At 31.3% G+C, this 19801-nt stretch overlaps 1 protein-coding gene across 1 annotated transcript; it reads left to right on the forward strand.

Moving 5' to 3' along the window:
* Nucleotides 1-6309: 6309 nt before the first annotated feature.
* Nucleotides 6310-9741, forward strand: LOC147064535 (lysozyme-like). Its single transcript, XM_085957390.1, has 3 exons — nt 6310-6485; nt 8199-8354; nt 9451-9741. Exons 1-3 carry the CDS (start codon nt 6353-6355, stop codon nt 9666-9668), a joined length of 507 nt encoding a protein of 168 aa, XP_085813516.1. The 5' UTR covers nt 6310-6352; the 3' UTR covers nt 9669-9741.
* Nucleotides 9742-19801: the final 10060 nt, after the last annotated feature.

Genomic DNA, 19801 nt, shown 5'->3' on the forward strand with positions numbered 1-19801 from the left:
ATTATTATCAAGTTTTCCTGTTGATAATTTATGTTTGCATTAATGATTTTAATATTTTTTTATTAATGTAGTGTTCCATTATAACGATTTTTACGGGATCGGTAAAAATTGTTTGTTGTATCCGATGTTCGTTGTAACTGTCCGTTATTGGATAAACTATTTATTATTTTATTTTTAACAATACAATTTAAGAATATTTATTGCATTGACTAACGAAAATAATGAACAGTCCTAATACTGCACATTGCTTCGGATGCAGTGTGAACCATAGCCCTCACATCCTGAAGCGAGCCCCCCTACCTATCGCTAAGGTTAAAGGCAGTTTGACGCTCTACAGTGGCGTTTTCCAAACGGTGTTCAAAGTCAAATTAAATTCAGTGTATTTTTAACGATTTTTTAACACATCGATTTGTGGAGTTGCCAAGTATCAATACACAACAACCAACAATTGCATCGCACAACTAAACAATATTTTAAATTGGTAAACACCGAAGTAAAATAGCACGGCAGGCGACTTTTTTACTAGTCAGCAAATTTACAATGTGTGTTTATCTCATTTATCTGGTCGACTCACCACGCCCCCCCCCCCCCTGTACTCGGGCCCCTAGACTAGAACCCTGTCAGCCCCGTGGTGGGAACCAGTACATACGTTTGTCACTGCCATTTGACATTGATATCCTCTGCGTTATCATCAACAATTTGATAAGCACTTACAAAAGCTGCAATTTCATTAATAATAAAATAAAGCGTAATATTTAGTAATTAATTCCATTGCCAACTGTCCCTTCAAAGCGGACAAAACTGGTCCAGTTTAATATTAATAATTTCATTTAAGTATTAATACAATGCATTTTCACCATGAATTGACTTGAAGAAACTACAACTTCATTATCATTCGAAAATTCTACACTTTGGTAAACTACACTCTACAAGGTTGTCATCAAAAGAAATGTATTTATTTTTTGGTGTAGCGGTCCGTTATATCTAAAAGTTTTATTAATTAAACCCGGTTCATTATAACACAGTTTTATGGAATTTGGATCCGGCTTTTTCAAATTAGTTCATTATAACCGAAAGTTTGCTTTAGCTGTGTTTGTTATAAGTAAACTTCTGTGCATTAATTAATGAAAAATTTACAATATTGTTCACTAGGTACCGATCTAACTTAAAACATATAAAAAACCCAGAATTGAACATACATAATTTTGAAAAACACTTCTGAGAAAATATATATTATAACCAATAGAAAAAATCTTTTTGAAAAAAGTAAGACACCCGGCACGAATCGAACCTGCATCTCTTGTATTTACGCCCCGTGCGGATTGTCCACTATGCTACAAGGTGACATACTAATTATGACAAATTTTAACTATTGGAATTTAATCCATGCTCATCAGCGATCTTCCAAATCAAGCTACTATTGGCATTCGGTTTTTGTTTATTAAATCAAAGTAGGTACCTACTACTTTAATTATTACTAACCGACGTCACGGATCTCTCCAATATGTTATGTTGTAACTTACTCGGACTTGCTAATAATTTTTAATTAACCATTTCTTTTATTCAATGAATAATTCACAAGATTTAAGAATGTACCATTCTAATTATTGAACATATATAATTTTGAAAACACTACTGAAAAAATGTATTATAACCAATATAAAAAATATATTATCACCAAAAAGAATCATTTTCAAAAAAGTTTATTTATTGTTAATAATACACGGTTTGTATCACAACTGAAACAATTTTCAGCCGTCAAAATTGACACGAGCCTATTGTCACTTATACAGAATTATCTTGCCGTTGATTTTGATTACATTTAACTAACTACTTCCTGGACCTATCCTCCCATTTCCTCCCTATCCTACTGTAAGATCCCTTCTCTTATTCTTGCTACCCTGATCCGTCCCCTTACAAGAGGGCCGATTTGGCCAGAGGGGTCGGTACTCTTGATTCAATTTATAATTATTATTAAATGTACGAGTAGGTAGACGTTTTGGGTCCGAAGTAAGCAAGTACACATCCATTTGCGGGAGATGTCAAAATGAAAATGACATCAGACAGGTCTTTGTAATGCCATTCTGTTGAGATACATCTCAAAACAGTGCATTGCCGTCAACGTTTGTGGGAAAATGTACTTAATTTGGGGTGATAATTCATTTAAGTATTATTTTGGTTGAACTAAAAGCATGATTTTTATTGTTATGCGTGAAAAAACATAATATTTTATTAATTTACTTTGTATGTACAGTATGAAAATTTACACAAAAAAGAAAAATCAGGATGAAACGGCAGTTGTCAATATAATACCAATAAAAAATATTAGGGATAGTAAACATACTGTTGACGGTTGCTGGATCTATATGGTTGATGTTGGTAACCTTCATCTCTTGGTACTATTTTTTTTTAAATTTATAACAACAATATTTCGAAGTTAGTATACATACAATTTATACATACTAATATAATTTTAATAACACAATAAATAATAAGTACCTTAAACCTTCTTCATACGATTTCTTTCTACTACTAGGTAGATACTCAAATGGTATGATTTAAAGATGACGAGTTTATAAATTAATACCACATGGCTGGTTTATCAGATTAAATGGCAAATTGTGATAATTTTAATTTTAATTAACAGGCGGCTATAATACTCATATGGGGTTAAAATATTTCATCGTCCTAATAAATTTACGTGTTAAATAAATTGAACATTGAAAATATTTTAGGATTGAACATATTATTTGAATGAAGATAGTCAGAGAAAGACGTTTACTTATGGTTCATCCAATAATATTTTCAGTTGTGCGTTATTTTATATGATTTTTTTTTATTTTTATATCAACATAATAATAATATGAAATAATAAAAAAAAAATAACTGGGCCATTATGTTAAACCTACTTAGGTACCACATTTAATTATTACTTTAGCTGTATAGATAATAATGCTAAATTACAAATATACTATGAAAACACCTCGGGTATATTGTAATGTTATCTAATATATAAAAATTAATATTTGTTTGTTTGTGTGTTTGTTTGTTTGTTTGTTCGTATTTAATGCGCAGCCATACCGTTCATCCGATTGCAATAAAACTTTGTCAACTTATTGCTTGCACTTGCACGAAGAGTATAGACTATACCAGGGGTGGGCAAACTGCGGCCCGCGGGCCGCATGTGGCCCGCCGGGTATTTTTTTGAGGCCCGCCATCATTAATTGTACTTCTGATTTTCTTTTTTATAATTTTTTAAAAAATATTGACAATAGATTAAAATTTGAAGAATTTGTTGTTTCGTAAATGTATTATCTCTGTGCGTCTTCCTTACGTCTCGTCTCACACTATGTAACCACTATTTTCTACGTTGAACATCGTGACACATTTAAATACTTTTAACTCCGCGTTGCAAGGAAAAAAAATATATGCCTATGATATGGTAAAAAGTTTTAATGGATTTCAATTAAAACTCTAGTTATTCCTTCGACAAATATCAAATAACAACGTCGACCACTTTCCAACTTTGAAGTTCCAGAATATAAATTTGAAGAATATGGTAAAATTATTAAAGCTCTGAATGACGATTTTTCACAAAGATTTGGTGACTTCCGAAAAATTGAGACAAGTTTAGCAATAGTACGCGATCCATTTTCAATAGATATTGATAGTGTACGGACAGAGCTATAACTTGATATTATTGATCTGCAGTGTGACACCGATTTAAGAGAATTGCATCGTCGTGAAGAAATCTCCAAATTTTTCAATGCCCTTAATTCAGATAAATTCGACCAACTTAAAGATTATGCAAGAAAAATGTTCATTATTTTTGGATCAACCTATATATGTGAACAAAAGTTTTCGATCATGAACCTCAATAAAAATTCTTTACGATCAAATATCTCCGATGCCCATTTACAAGCAGTTTTGAGAATATCAACTACAAAATTAACACCTGAATTTAAAAAAATGTTAAAAAATGTACAACAGTTTCATTCTTCTCATAATTTTTTTTGTAATGTTTATTTTTCGTGATAATAAGTAGTGTATATCTAAAAACGGTATTTTACTTGCGGCCCGCCGCTCATTTTGAATTCTTGAATTTGGCCCTCCATCCAAAAAGTTTGCCCCCCCCTGGACTATACTAATATATAAAAATGAATGTCTGTCTGTCTGTCTGTCTGTCCCGTATGCGTTCCTATACCATTCATCCGATTGCAATGAAATTTTGGTAAGTGGTTTTATGCACACCCATGAAGGTTTCTGAATTATAAAAATCATCATCTTCTTCTTCTTCTTCATTCTATTTTCTTTTAGTCGTATAGTTCCTATACCATTCATCCGATTGCGATGAAATTTTCATCAGTTGTTGTGGTAATACCCGTAAAAGTTTCTGAATTAGTACAACCATCTTTTTCTTCTTTTTCATTCTATCTTCTTTTATTCGTATGGTCCCTATATCATTCATCCGATTGCGATGATACTTTTGTCAGTGGTTGCGCCAACACCCGCGAAGTTTTCTGAATTTGTACAACCATCTTCTTCTTCTTCTTCATTATATCTTCTTTTATTCGTATGGATCCTATACCATTCATCCGATTGCGATGAAACCTTCGTCAGTCGTTGTGGTTACACCCGTAAAGGTTTCTGAATTAGTACAGCCATCTTCTTCTTCTTCTTCATTTTATCTTCTTTTATTCGTACGGTCCCTATATCATTCATCCGATTGCGATGAAACTTTCGTCAGTGGTTGTGCCAACACCCGCGAAGGTTTCTGAATTTGTACAGCCATTTTCTTCTTCTTCTTCATTATATCTTCTTTTATTCGTATGGTTCCTTTACCATTCATCCGATTGCAATTAAACCTTCGTCAGTTCTTGTGGTAACACCCGCAAAGGTTTCTGAATTAGTACAACCGTCTTTTTCTTCTTCTATTCGTATGCGTTCCTATACCATTCATCCGATTGCAATGAAATTTTGATTAAGTATTATGCTCACGCCCGCAAAGGTTTCTGAATTGATACAACCATGTCTTCTTTTTTTTCATCTATTCTATCTTCTTCTATTCGTATGCGTTCTTGTACCATTCATCTGCTTGCAATGAAATTTTGACAAGTTATTGTGCGCACGCCCGCAAAGGTTTCTGAATTAGTACAACCATCTTCTTCTTCTTCTATTCGTATGCGTTCCTATACCGTTCATCCGTTTACAATGAAACTTTGGTGAGTTGTCGTGCGCATGCCCACGAAGATTTCTGAATTAGAAAATCATCATCTTCTTCTATTCGTATGAGTTCCTATACCATTCATCCGATTGCGATGAAACTTTTGTCAGAAGTTGTGCGCACACCTGCAAAGGTCTCTAAATTAGTATTATATAAAATACAAAGTTTGTTGTTTATTTGTTCCATCCAATTTTGGTTTTTTACTGCATATTAATAACATTAATAACGTTTGCATACTTTGGATTCGATTTTAATTTAGTGTTCTTTTGTTTGACCTTTACTCCTATTAGAATTATTTTCATATTGCCATATTGTATTACACAGATATTTTAATATTAAAAAAATAATTACCTCTTATTATTTTTTAAATATTTAAGATAAATATAACCACGAAGCGATCCTATGCGAAGCCGGGTACTTCAGCTAGTATACATATAAAAAATACGCTACTTGGCGGGACTCAAACAAATATCACGATTCGTGCCAATCTACAGTATCAATGGAATTCAAAAAATAGTTTGTTAAATAATTAGAAATTGCAATTACATTAAAACTTAAATTTCGAGATATCCTTACGTTGAAAAAGTGTATATATCAAAGTAAGTATATATTATTGGTACTTTATTCAGACCAGAAATTCTGATTTCCAAAATTAACACAATTTATAAAGTCAAATTAGATATAATGCAGGTTGCTTAATTGGTAAATCATATTGGCGCAAATTCTATGGATGCAGGTTCGAGTACCGTCCAGCGTTGTATTTTTTTCAAATATGTTATTATTATTATCTGAGGTGTTTTCAAAATAGTATATTCAGTATAGAATGTTAAATAAATCTTGTGAATAATTCATTGAATAAAAAGTAATTGTTTAATTTATAAGTATTATAATACACTGTATTAATAACTTGGATGTTAGTATTTATGTCATAATATTTTAATTTAGTTTGTATTATTTCCCGTTCAAATCACATTACACAAACAAAGATAATACTTGTGGTCAGCGTTATCTAGGATTATTATAATATTATATTGGTAAATCCAGTTTATTAGAAGTATAAAAAGAAAGTAATTTGAATTATAATAACAATTATTGTTACTTCTCGTGTGGTGCTAAAAACTCATTAAAATGAAGTTGCTGTTATCAGTTATTTTTATGGTAGTTTTTGCTACACAAAATGCAAAAGGAGTCGTCTTCACAAGATGTGACTTGGCCGCAAAGTTGTTGGCTCAAGGATTTCCGAGAAACCTTCTTGAAAACTGTAAGTAACTATAATTATTATCGACATTTTTTGTGTTACGATAACTTTTTTACTTACTTTATAGTTAGACCCCACGTCTAACTAAGTAAGTCGATCAGTTTTAAATAAAATTGATCGTATTTTGTAATGTAAGCCTATATTCATTTAATCACTTATCTTATTTATTTACGATAATCATTCGATTATTTTTGAATAAGTAGTTTTATTATATCTTTATTTAGCTATGTCTTATTAATATCGGAATTAGCTTGGCATATATATTCATTTTTAGATCAATACATAGTCATTTTACAGTCAACGAGTCAGAGGCGGGTTTATTGAATTAGAGATCGGAGGCATTTACTGATTTTGAAGCCCACTACGATAATAAATAAAATAAAAACGATAAATTCTAATTACCAACATCTCTCGTAAAAATTACAACGTACCTATCTCTTTGCTATTCAAGTATTATTGATGATAAGACTGATGAATATATATTGCTATTAGTAAATTTTGTGTGTCAGTTAATTTTGTATGCCCATTAATTTCATATTCTTTTTAGAGATTTTTATGGTTTAAGTACTAGTAAGTATTTTATACTCAATTTGTAAGAAAATTTATATTTGATTAAATACTTAATTAAATAACTGTTTCGAAGCTTCCTTTTAAACTGACGAATTTATTGCGTCATTTGCTCCATGTAAAAGTTAACGGTGTCTGTCCATATATTACCTCGACACCATGAATTAAAATGGTCATATATTGCTTTTACAGAAAATGTAAGTTACTATATCAACTGCTAATATGCAAAACGACATAACTCACACAAATCAAACTTTACAGGAAGCACAAAAAGGTTTTTATTGTGATTCTCAGCCGAATTTCAAATATAAAATAGAAATAAGCTTAATGTGCAGATGACTTATTAAATATTTTATTTTTCTAATCTGATATTAATTATTGAGGTAATTTAATAAAAACCAATAAAAATAATAGTCGAGCCTTTTTCCCACTTCACTTTCTTCTTCTTTTTTTGAATACGAGCTAAATTTAGAGAATAATTCAGCAAACACAACGTGTATTATTTAGTCGTATAAAATATTATTATCTCGTAAAACTTATTTTGAAAAAATGAGGGTCAAATCCTTTTAGTCTTTCTATAGTCGATATATTTATACATATCATATATTATAACCTTTTATCTTTACTCGTATGGTGATAGACATACAAAAGATGGTAGTCAAAATAGTATGCAAACAAAAATCAACCTGTCGTTGGTAACAAATCATAAAAAATAAAATGCAGTTCCTTATAACGTGCTTTTGGTGTATTCGCATTTGCTCGTGGAAAATGGATTTAATCTTCACATATACATAGGATATGCAAAATGCGTAGGTAATAGAGAGTGTGGAAATATATCAACTTTGACTAGTTTTGTTTACATAACAATTATATTGAAGAATTTACTTCGAGGTTTAGATTTAATCCAAAATGTATAATTTCTTGTTTCCACAAAACTTTCATTATAATTTTATTAATAAATTAATCAATTTATTTTTAGTATCATCTTCATTTCACTCTCATTATTAGAGGTTAATAATCATTACATTGATTCCACATCCATCATCCCATTTTTCGTGATATCAGAGAACCATTCTTACAATTAATTTATACCTAATAGGTACATCATTCTATTTTCATTACTTAACTAATAAATTTCTACTATTATAGGGGTATGTTTAGTCGAATCGGAAAGTGGAAGATCTACGTCCATAAAAGGAGGACCAAATGGAGATGGAACATATGACTGGGGACTATTTCAGATAAATGATGGATTTTGGTGCAAGCCAGGATATGCTGGAGGTGACTGCCGTATATCGTGTGAAAGTAAGAATCCTTATATTATTCGATAACCATATTATTGGCATTTAGCTAGACTATTTGCATGAACTGAATTACTGTGGAAATTTCTCAATATTTTTTGTATAAACTTTACGTTATTTATACCAAACTACTTTTGGAAAATGGGAATATCGATAAAAAAAAAACTTCAAAAATACCTATGTTCATAATATATGTATTACTTAATTTAAAAAAACTAAATCTAAATAATATGTACTTAAGTCTGTAATCTATTACTGCAAGAGTTATTATCGGAATTCACATTTTTTGGTAGTGTAGAATTAATATTAGTAATCTCGAAATAATGTGGATAAACTCCAATAAATGTTTTTTCTCAGTTTTAACGGCTATCCCCCATTATTGACAATCATATTTAATTGACAGCTCAAACAGCTTAAATTAAGATACCAAACATTAAAATATTGCACATTATGGACAAGTGGGTCGTAGATTCAAATCCTGTTTTTGGCAGATCCATAATGATATGTTATTTTTGCATCGTACTTTGAATCCAGTGTATTAACCTAATAACTAGCAACAATTTCTAAATATAAAATAATTAATAATAATTTAAAGTGAATTTGCATATTGAAATATATGCGTATATATATATTATGTGTATGTGTATTTGAAAATACTTCGGAGAAAATAAATTATAACTATTAGAAAAAATCTTTTTAAAAAAAATACGACGCACAGCGGGACTCCAACCCACGTTTACCGGATTTGCGCCAATGTGCTCTACCAACTAAGCTATATGCGTGCGACAAAATCAACCAGTAGTTCTTACATTTTTTGATGCACTTATTTTCGGCAGTCAACTTTTGTATTTTTAAACCAAAAACTTTGGTTTAAATTGATACTTAGTATCAATTTCCTTAATTACCAACCGGTATCAGGATCTCTCCAAATTTTTGTTACAATGTACTTGCACTTGCTAATAATTTTAATAAACTATTTTTTTTTCGACGAATTGAAAATGAAACATTCTTTATTGAATATAGATAATTTGAAAATACCTCAGAGAAAAAACTAACCGGTGTATAAGTTATTATACTATTATGTTTTTCTGTCTTCTTAGGTTTGCTACTTGATGACATCACCATAGCATCTAAATGCGCCAAAATGATTTACAAGCGTCATGGATTTTTAGCCTGGAATGGTTGGATTCACAAATGTCAAGGAGCGCTTCCAGATCTGACGCCGTGTAAATTAGACCCACACATCAGTCAACATGATAAAACTAACCATTTACATAAATTGGCCATTGGTAGAATAAACAACATTGTTTTAATATAAGTTATATTGATTCTTTATCGACCAAATCAATCATTCTTTCACAATATCGAAATAAAATACTACTATATCTTTATTGTTGTTTCTTTTCCATAGTATAATAATGCCAAATATAGTTAATATTAATTTTTACACCCAATTAAAATATTATTATCAACATTATATGTATTTCAGGAAACATTGATAAGGAAAATTTTAAACAATGACTCAGAAATCTATGTAATACGTTATCAAAATAGCATTCCTTTTTGACAAATTCTGTTATCATAAAACTAGTAAGTACATTACCGCAATATTATGCCATAAGATAGAGCGGAATTTTCCAGCACAGTGAGATAAAGGTTAAGAAAGTAATTATTGACTAAATAAATAAAATTTCTCTGTGAGAATAAGAAAAATGGTTTGATAAATGTGTCGTTCATCTCATGTAAACTTTACCAAAGTTATTAAAATGCCTTTCTATACATATGTCACATACGTGTCTATATACTCGTACTGGCCTAACGGTGGTAGGTATATTGGGTAAATAAAGCACTAGTTGTTGGGTACTGTGGGTATTTGATTTGGATCAAACACACATTGAAGAAAAATGTTCCCGTGCAAGCAGTCGATCTGTTGGATAAATGGTAAATACCCATAAATTGTAATAAAAAGTTTGTTAATATAATAGCTACTCATTGCACGCCTATATGCTCCGCCTGGAAATGAAAATGGTAATTAACTTTTTTTTTAGTAAATTTTATTACTTTTAAAAAATATACCAACTTTTTGACAATCCCTATTCTTTATCAATATTCTGCGGTTAATTTAAAACCGCTGTATGTTATGACATAAAAATATTTCTAGCGTGATTATCTTTGACATAGAATTTATTGCATGCGACTATGAAACAATCTTTAATATATAATACCTAACTAAAAGGTTCTCTGTGGAGCCCCATATGATTTTTTCAGGATCGGACGTGGTCAAAAAAAATTAAATATTTAATTTTGAAAAGCTTCAAAAACGTACCTATTAGAAAAATCATGTACTTAATATAAAATCTTCAACATCTAAATTAATCAAGCTATCGACACAAATGTTGTATGCCAATAATTTCTAAGAACTAATATATAAAAAAAAATAGATTCTGTATTTATATTTATTTATTTAAGAAAACAAAACATTGTGGACATAACAAATCTCAATTCAAAACGTTCACAGCATTACCTTTAGATAACAAATAATATCCTCACACGAAGAAGAAGAAAATATAAATTTATAACTACAGAAAAATAAAAGTAAATAAAAAAACGTCACTGAAAATGTATATGTCTTTGGGGAGCGCATTGACTATTCTTACACCCCTCGCTAATGGCGCCTGATAGGCTTGGCACGAGGAAACGGTTCCGACCCAGAATAAATCGTGGGCTGCGACCACGTAGGTAATTGACAGGCGCATGTAAATTCAAATTTTTTAGGACACCAGAATTGGAAACCATCCCTCGTGATAACAGACAAAAAATTCTCAAGAGCATATTATACAAGTCATTACTGTTGTACATATATAATCAGACTTCAATAAAAAATATTTTAATTTATATTTTTTTTATCTATGTATTTGTGAAATTTTTTGACTAGGTAGAGATGAATTGTAATGTAAAATTTTGACTAGTTACATTATTACAATACATTACCAAATTTTCATTAATTATGTGATTACTTTTGGATAATTTGCAATCACATAATTAATGAAAATTTGGTAATGCATTCGTCGCCACCATTAAATATAATTTAAGCACACGATTAACACAATTATACTAATAATATTTTAGTGTATTGATAATGTCAATAAATAACCAAAGCACTCGAAAATTGTACTTTCGATAAATTTTGTAAATAGGGTTTTCAAAGTATTGATGTTACACAGTCATAATATTGTTGGAACGAATAAGAAAATGTATTCTGTCTCTTTCTATACGTATAGTATTTAAGCAAAGGCAAACGGTCTATCAGAATAATCTTGATAATGGTGTTACAACCGAAATAGCTATCGACAAAACCTGTAGAAATTAATATTAATTATATTTTCATTTCTTGTAAAAGAGAATTCTACCAAGTAAATGCTAACTCAATTAATAGTTACATATTATTATCGAATTGAATAATAAAAATATAGCTTTTGAAACTATAACACGTACCTACAGTGTTTCTTATAACTTATAAAATAACAATCAGAACAAAGCTTGCTTTCCAAAGGTATAACGCTTGTATCAAAACACGTCGCGCCATTTTCAAGATCTGAGCTTGTTGCTAAAACCACCTACCCATTAAAACGTTCCCAGATTTTCCTAACTCTTCAGTGTTTTGCATACTGCGCCAGAAGATCGCTACTCAACGATTGCGAGAGAGCATTGCGAGAAACGCTCCTTAATAATTCTTCTCAAACGTGCTTCACGGGACTTGCAAAAAACTCTATCCGTTGATTTAATTAAAATGTAGCGCCTTTGTTCCGCCAAGTATGGAACACTTGGAAATTATATAAAGCTTGCGAGTTAACAGGACTTTTTGTTTATAAGGCTCCTGAGGGCGATATAGGATGGCTGGCGACTCGGTGAATCTGCGAAACAGCTTTGCCCCGAGGACAAATAACGACACTTGCCAGTTTGGACGATGTAACCCGTAAATTAATTTGCATGCGCTCTACGTAAGAAGAAACCGTTCTTTTTTATCACCCGGTATTAAGTTTGCTCTTTTGGAAATGAAGAAATCTATTCAAAGAAAATCGTGCATTCAGTTTAATGTTGTGCTATTGTTTTATCTCTGTTGGACTCACATAAGCATATTTTTAGCGTCTTAAATTAACGACACCACGCGATACTGTACCTTCCGACTCTGACACTATGATTGTGAATTTAATTCCGAAAACCGGTAAACATTACGTTTATATTTGGTATATACACCAATGTTTTCCACATTTACAATAAGCTAGTACTTACCTACTTATTTAACGATACAGATTTTATCAATGTACCTATCAGATTTTTCACTTTAAGTCTTTTTTATTAAGTTTTAAGTAGCCAATCGAAATATAGCCTTTCATATTCATAGATACTATAAACTTTTTTTGATTTATAACCAATATTATTTTTGAACATAAATAATTTTGAAAAACATTTTCTGAGAGAGTATATTATAACTTATAACCAATAGATAAAATCTTTTTTTGAAAAAAGTAAGCCACCCCGACGGGGAATCAAACCTTGTATCTCCCGAGTTTACGCTCCATCCGTCGCATTTACCAATATGCTACGCAGTGACATACTAATTGCGACAATTTTTAACTATTGGTCAATTTGAATACCTACTCATCAGCGCTCTTCCAAATCAAGCTACTTTGGCAATCAATTTTTGTTTCAAATTGACCAATAGTTAAAATTTGTCGCAATTAGTATGTCACTGCGTAGCATATTGGTAAATGCGACGGGTGGGGCGTAAACCTGGGAGATACAGGGTTCGATTCCCCGTCGGCGTGGCTTACTTTTTTCAAAAAAAGATTTTATCTCTTGGTTATAATATACTCTCTCATAAAGTGTTTCAAAATTATGTATGTTCAATAATTAGAATGATATATTCTTAAATCTTGTGAATTATTCATTGAATAAAAGAAATAGTTAATTATAAATATTATTTTTGTTTTCATACTATTTTTTATACTTTCAAAATCATATAATAAAAATGCATCAGCATAATATTTTAGGCGTTCAACACATGCTTACTATATTATTATCATTCTTCTTCTTCTTTGACCATATCCGCTCCTCAGTTGTTTCATATGGAAACTACACTGTGCCTCCAACAATTCCCGTTACCCACCAATCTTCTTGCATCTTCTCAGTTCATGCCAGCATCTTGTTGTTTCGACGTAGGTATACACTCTGTGGATAATGTTTAGTGGCTTTACTTATTATACATATTAATCAGGGTAACATTATATTTCTAATATTATAAGTATACTATGGTTGGAAATACTGCAAAAAATACTGAAATATTTTTATGAAAAAGATTTTTTTAGATGTTACTCTACAACAAGCCAATGGAGGCAACTATAGTATTATAGCAGTAGTACAACAGTTACCAAAACACACAGTCTCGATACAATCACACATATTTATTGTCAGTTTGTCGGGATTCGAACCCGGAGTACTCTTGTAAGAAGCCAGTACCATACACATTGGACTACAAGGGTAACTGTACCGCTTTAAATCTTTTGCATACAATTTGGGAAACACTGATCTAGAGCAAGGACCTAATAGGTAATGCGAATAGCTTACAACCATCTCCAGTACAAAATTTATTAAAATACCATTCACTTTGTATAGCCCTATAAGTTCCACTTGGTCATTTAATTTTACAGACATTCATTTTATGTATCGCCTGCTTTTACTACAATATCAATTCAACTAAAAAGTATTTATAGAGTTATAATCGAACTAAACCTCTAAGTGTAAAAGTTTATGAATAAAATAAGTGTTTTGATTAAAATTTAATCGGATGTGTAAAAAATTCTTCAAAACTACAAATATTATGAAATGAATAAACTTATGAGGATACACAACTCAACCCGTGTTAGCATATTGATCGGCGGTATTAAATTTTCATTTCTCGTAGTGTCCAATTATGGCAAACTCAGTAAATAACTGACTGCAATGATAATTTCCGCATATCAGTTTTTTCACATTGTCAGCTATACCCGATGACGCAAACTCCATATAAAATAGCTATAAAAGCTATTTCCTAAATATAATTATTAGATATTATTTGGATTGTGAATACATCGATAAATAGCTCGTCACAATTGATTGAAAGGTTATTCGATTATAAGTTTCCGGTAGAAACACATTGCATCGTATTGCCATTGTATTTATTATGTTGTACCGATTGTAACCCTGTACTTATGTAGGTAACCATAAATATGTCCGTAAATGTCCTGCATAATATAAAAACAGACAGATACCCGCTTTTTTGACTTTTATATTCTGTATTGTGATACATACATAAATTTTCGTTACTTACAATAACTATTACTAGGTACCTAGTTATTTTATAATACGCTGAGATATATATAAATAGGTTTGTCCAACTGTTTAAAACAATCGGTTGTTAGAAAAAATCCACCTTGATCAGAGGCGAGTAAATCTGTCGGCTTAGTCTGGCTGGTAAGTCTGTCGGGAAATACGCGGCGGCTCTTAAGCGTCGCGCGTCGCACAAAGGAGACACGGTAAAACACAATGCGCCACGCCAAACTTAACTTGCATCGCACTAATCTTCGGCCTAACACCACGTCTATTCAATCCGCAGTGGTATCCCAAAATGATTATTGTGTTCAAAAATCATAGAAAAGGGGCAAGCAATATAATATATATAATCAAGCCACAAAAATTATTTGTGTCTTTGATTTTTAATATATGTATCATTAAACTGTAAAGTTCTTAACGTTCAATTAAATTTGTCTTAACAAAAATTTGTAACGCATCATTGGATGGAAGAAAAAAATTACGACAAAAGCAAATTATATCATCGTTTCCATTGCAAAATAATTGTATATCTGCAAACTATGCGTTTGATACCTGTACACGTGCATAAATTTACTTGCAGTGATCGCAGTATCGTGACAATAACTGTTGACAGGTAAAAGCTCTGAATGTCTCTCTAATCTCATTCCTCAAGAGAAAGTGAGACGCGATGTTGTCGTTTTATGATACTATTTGACAGATCATAAAAATCGGTTAACCTCAAAATAAGTAAAGTGCTGGCAAATTCGCCATTATCATTCTACTGCGCAGGCGCTGACCGTCGTCGACCGAAATCTTAACTGTCGCGGGAAAAATCAGAAGCTTCTGAACTTTTTTGATTAATGCATGCAATCTTTCAACTTGCATGATAATACATATTTACACGTACATTTTCTTATTATAGCCGCGATAATACGTACTATTAGCAGTAAATCCATGCACGTGTGAATAGGGTATAAAACTAAATACCTATTTATAGTGTGCATCTTTTAGTATTTTAAAACAAGGAATTAAGTAGGTACATAATTCACAAAAATGAAAACACCAGAAATATTTATATCGCTACATTTACATGTTATTATAATCCTGAAAATGTTTCTTGATACATACTTGTTACAGAAAATACCCTTCTCACATGCAATGCAGTACGCGCCATTGCACCAGCCTACGCCAAAATCTAAACAGCACCATTAAAGTGCACCTTAACTATTCTAGTTGCAAGTCGCAAGTTGCAAAGCGAACGAGCCGACCCGCTTACGTGCAGAATGCAGCCTCAGTGAGACCGCTTTGGCCCGGCTTTGGGTCTTGCCCTCTCCCCCACGGCGATCATTGGATCCCTCACCTGAACTTTTATGGAATAAGTTCAACGCTACGGCGGAAGAGGTGTTCTACGTACCTGTAATATAGTTTCAATTATTAATTGCGAGGTGTTTTGGTTGTCGTGGTTTTCCTGAAATATTTAAAAAGTTATCTATCACTTGGTTGATATTCAAGAAAAATAAAAATTATGCAATAAGACACTTTTTTGCTCATATAGTAAAAAATTAATCAGGTAAAAGCAACAGAATGTTATACCTCAGTTTAAATAATATAATATGAGGAAGTATAATATCTATTCCTTTATTTATATTTTAAAAACATTTATTTTCTACTTAAATTTTTCAGTTCAAAGACAATATTTTTGCTAGCTATATATTACGTTGTAATCTGAAAACCAATATTAATTTTTCAGAGACATAGCGAAGCATTCTTACGATGACACATAAGTTGGTAAATATTGCGTAAAGATAACGTATATATATATATTATATATATATGTAAATATCAATCGTGAAAATATAATAAGTATATAGACAAAAATAGAAAATCGACAGATTCACTCAGACCAATAAATATCAATAATATCAAATACCAAATACATATCCATATGTAAATAATCTCAACAAACTTTATTCTCAATATATTTTTCAATCGTTCAGATATTTGAAACACCAATGATTTTTTAATCAGGATTGACTTAATATTCTTTGTTACAGTAAGAGAAGATAATATTCTGGTATTAAAAAAAAAAGTATATTCACTCTAGCCTCTGCAACGTGAAGTCAATAATATTAAAAGACGTTTTTAGGAGGAATGGCTGTTAACCAACAATATAACCAAGTAAGTCCATGGTTTGGGTCAAATACATATCGAAATCAATAACATGTTATTTTTGGTAAATGCTAGTTATAGATCCACACCTATAGATTCGAAGGTAGGTAATACAGTACTTATTGTGGACAGATCATATCAGATATTATAACAAAACTTACAAATGTTCATTTTTAATTATGATTTAATCATTATCGGCACTGAAATCACCTTGAACATTGATCACCCACAAAAAGTCTCAATTTCTCTACCGCAAGCCTTCCACACTGCCTGTAGTCTGGGATGCTGCGTCTCTTTATTCACAGCCTATAAAGCACATCCGTCACAACCATGCCAAAGTCACTAACCGATGTGTAAAATGACACTTTTGAAATTATCAAGTTTAAACATTTTTGGGAATAAATTAATTACGCTATCCCAGGAGTATTATGAGCCTTACAATATTTTAATTTATATAATATTTCGTATTTAGGATATTGTTATACTCGTATATTATATATTATCTTTGGCATATCTAAAAATAACGTCGTATATTTTTTTACACGAACGTGCTACATAAGTGCCATTGGCTAATTTGTATTGAGTATTTAAGTTCGCAGTTTAGTGAAAAGTAATGTCATTATTTATCCCATTTCTAGAACTAATAGCACTTTTGGTCTTTGGCATATTAAAATTTGGTCTATTTCTAGCATATACATCCACTTAAGTCAAATTAGCCAAATTCATGCCTTTGGCTTCATTGGGACATTACTATATCTCCCGATTCATATTTTCTCTTCTGGTATTTTGAAGAGAAGCATCTTAGGCTTAAAGCCCACAAACGCGGCGCTCGGTGCACTCTCTACGAAGTAGGCCCCTCCCACCCGCGCATTACCCTTCACCTATGTAATAAGGGGCTCAAGGAGCACAAAATAATTATTATTATCACCGTCTCTCATAACAAAGCAATAAAAATATTATTAAATTTCTCGGGGCTTGTAATTAATATTCACGATGACATCATTATACCAGCGAAATATCGGACACGTAATAACTAAACAAAGAGTTCACTGTTATTAAATAATGGCTTCTTGCCCGTCTATCGACGACGCTGCCAGAAGGGTAATTTTGACTCTGTATTTTCGTTAATTTGTATCGCTGAGATGCCAAAAAACGATTAATCATGGGGCAGGCGGGCACAATGCGTCGTCAAATAAAGTGTGCGCTGATCATACAAGTATCACTATATAAAGCATACAGTTCATGGTTGATTTAAATAAAAAAATATTCGATAAAAAACGAAATTTAGTTTAATGCGTTATTTTACTAAAGTATTCAAAAGATCATAACACCTGCAGCATCAGGCCGTGACTACAACGTTTATTCCGCCTGCCTAATTCCACGAAATCTTCTCTACTCGCAGATATGTACGCAGTACCGGTATAACGATAATGTTTAGCATTCTGGCTGCATTAACCTGTAACCATCGGGGACAAAAGGCACATACCTATCATTAGAAACGAGCATTGTCTTACATTTTTAATTTCTTAGTTAGCATGCACCTGCTTTAATGTCCTTTATTTTGTATTTCGCGTAGGTAAAGCTTTGCTACTGCACTGAAGATAATTTCTGCATTAATTTTTGCTTCAAGTATTTACACACAACGTAAAATTTTCCATGCGACATCTTTTGTACCTACATGATAATTATTTTTAAGTTTTTAATTATTTTTCTTTTAATGAACAAACTTTATGAATGCAGCACAAATAATTTGGAATAATCTTAGAAATATGCATATAAAAAATCTTATAAAAAATATACCGAATTGAAAATGAACCACACACACACTGCAATATTGATAAATTAAGCTACCGATACAATTTATAGTTAGACGGAATTTTTTGAAATATAATTCAAATTGCATTAATACTGACGACCAATTTTTGTAATTTCAATTTATAAAATCGGTTTCACACTCATATTTTTTTTACGTTTTTCACACATACACACATCAGTTTTCTATATAATTATTGTGTGTTACTTACGTGTTGACCTTTATTCAAATTCAAATTTATTTATTTTACATATAATGAACATAACAAATTATAAATCTAATGCGTTCACGAGATAACATAAAGTAAGTGTTCACAATTTTTCAAATAAAAATTGTGAATAAATAAGACAATTAGTAATAAAATAAGAAAAATAAAAGTACATGGAGAGTGAACTAAGTTGATAGACCTTTCTTAAAAACTTATAAAACACATTTCACCTAAATTTACCTTCACGTAAGTGGAATATATAAATATCCGAAGCGATTTGATTAAACAAGTTATTGCCCTCCCAATTGGAATTATTAATGGCAGGTTAGTTCTGCACTTTGGGAGAACAAACAACGGATGCCCACGATTCCTAAGATTATCAATACGTATGCCGTACTTGCCAAAATTTACGTTTGTGTTTATGTAATGATATAATTATTGGCAATATAGTGAGGAGAGTGTATGAAGGAAACTATTTGATGTGGAAAAGAGATAGTAGATAAAATTCTGATTGACAATAATTGTTTTAGAAGCGGTGTGAATTTCGATGAAAAATTATAAAGCTCGGGATACAATTAAGGGTTATTTGAAACACCAATGATTTTTTAATCAGGATTGACTTAATATTCTTTGTTACAGTAAGAGAAGATAATATTCTGGTATTAAAAAAAAAAGTATATTCACTCTAGCCTCTGCAACGTGAAGTCAATAATATTAAAAGACGTTTTTAGGAGGAATGGCTGTTAACCAACAATATAACCAAGTAAGTCCATGGTTTGGGTCAAATACATATCGAAATCAATAACATGTTATTTTTGGTAAATGCTAGTTATAGATCCACACCTATAGATTCGAAGGTAGGTAATACAGTACTTATTGTGGACAGATCATATCAGATATTATAACAAAA

This window comes from Rhyacophila brunnea, unplaced genomic scaffold (genome assembly GCF_057557595.1).
Source record: "Rhyacophila brunnea isolate RB1 unplaced genomic scaffold, BYU_Rbru_1.0 scaffold_7, whole genome shotgun sequence".
NCBI lineage: Eukaryota > Metazoa > Arthropoda > Insecta > Trichoptera > Rhyacophilidae > Rhyacophila > Rhyacophila brunnea.

Coding starts and splice junctions, on each gene's coding strand:
- LOC147064535 (XM_085957390.1), top strand. CDS start 6,353: ATGAAGTTGCTGTTATCAGTTATTTTTATGGTAGTTTTTGCTACACAA. Junction 6,486..8,198: donor GAGAAACCTTCTTGAAAACT/GTAAGTAACTAT, acceptor CTACTATTATAG/GGGTATGTTTAGTCGAATCG. Junction 8,355..9,450: donor CTGCCGTATATCGTGTGAAA/GTAAGAATCCTT, acceptor CTGTCTTCTTAG/GTTTGCTACTTGATGACATC.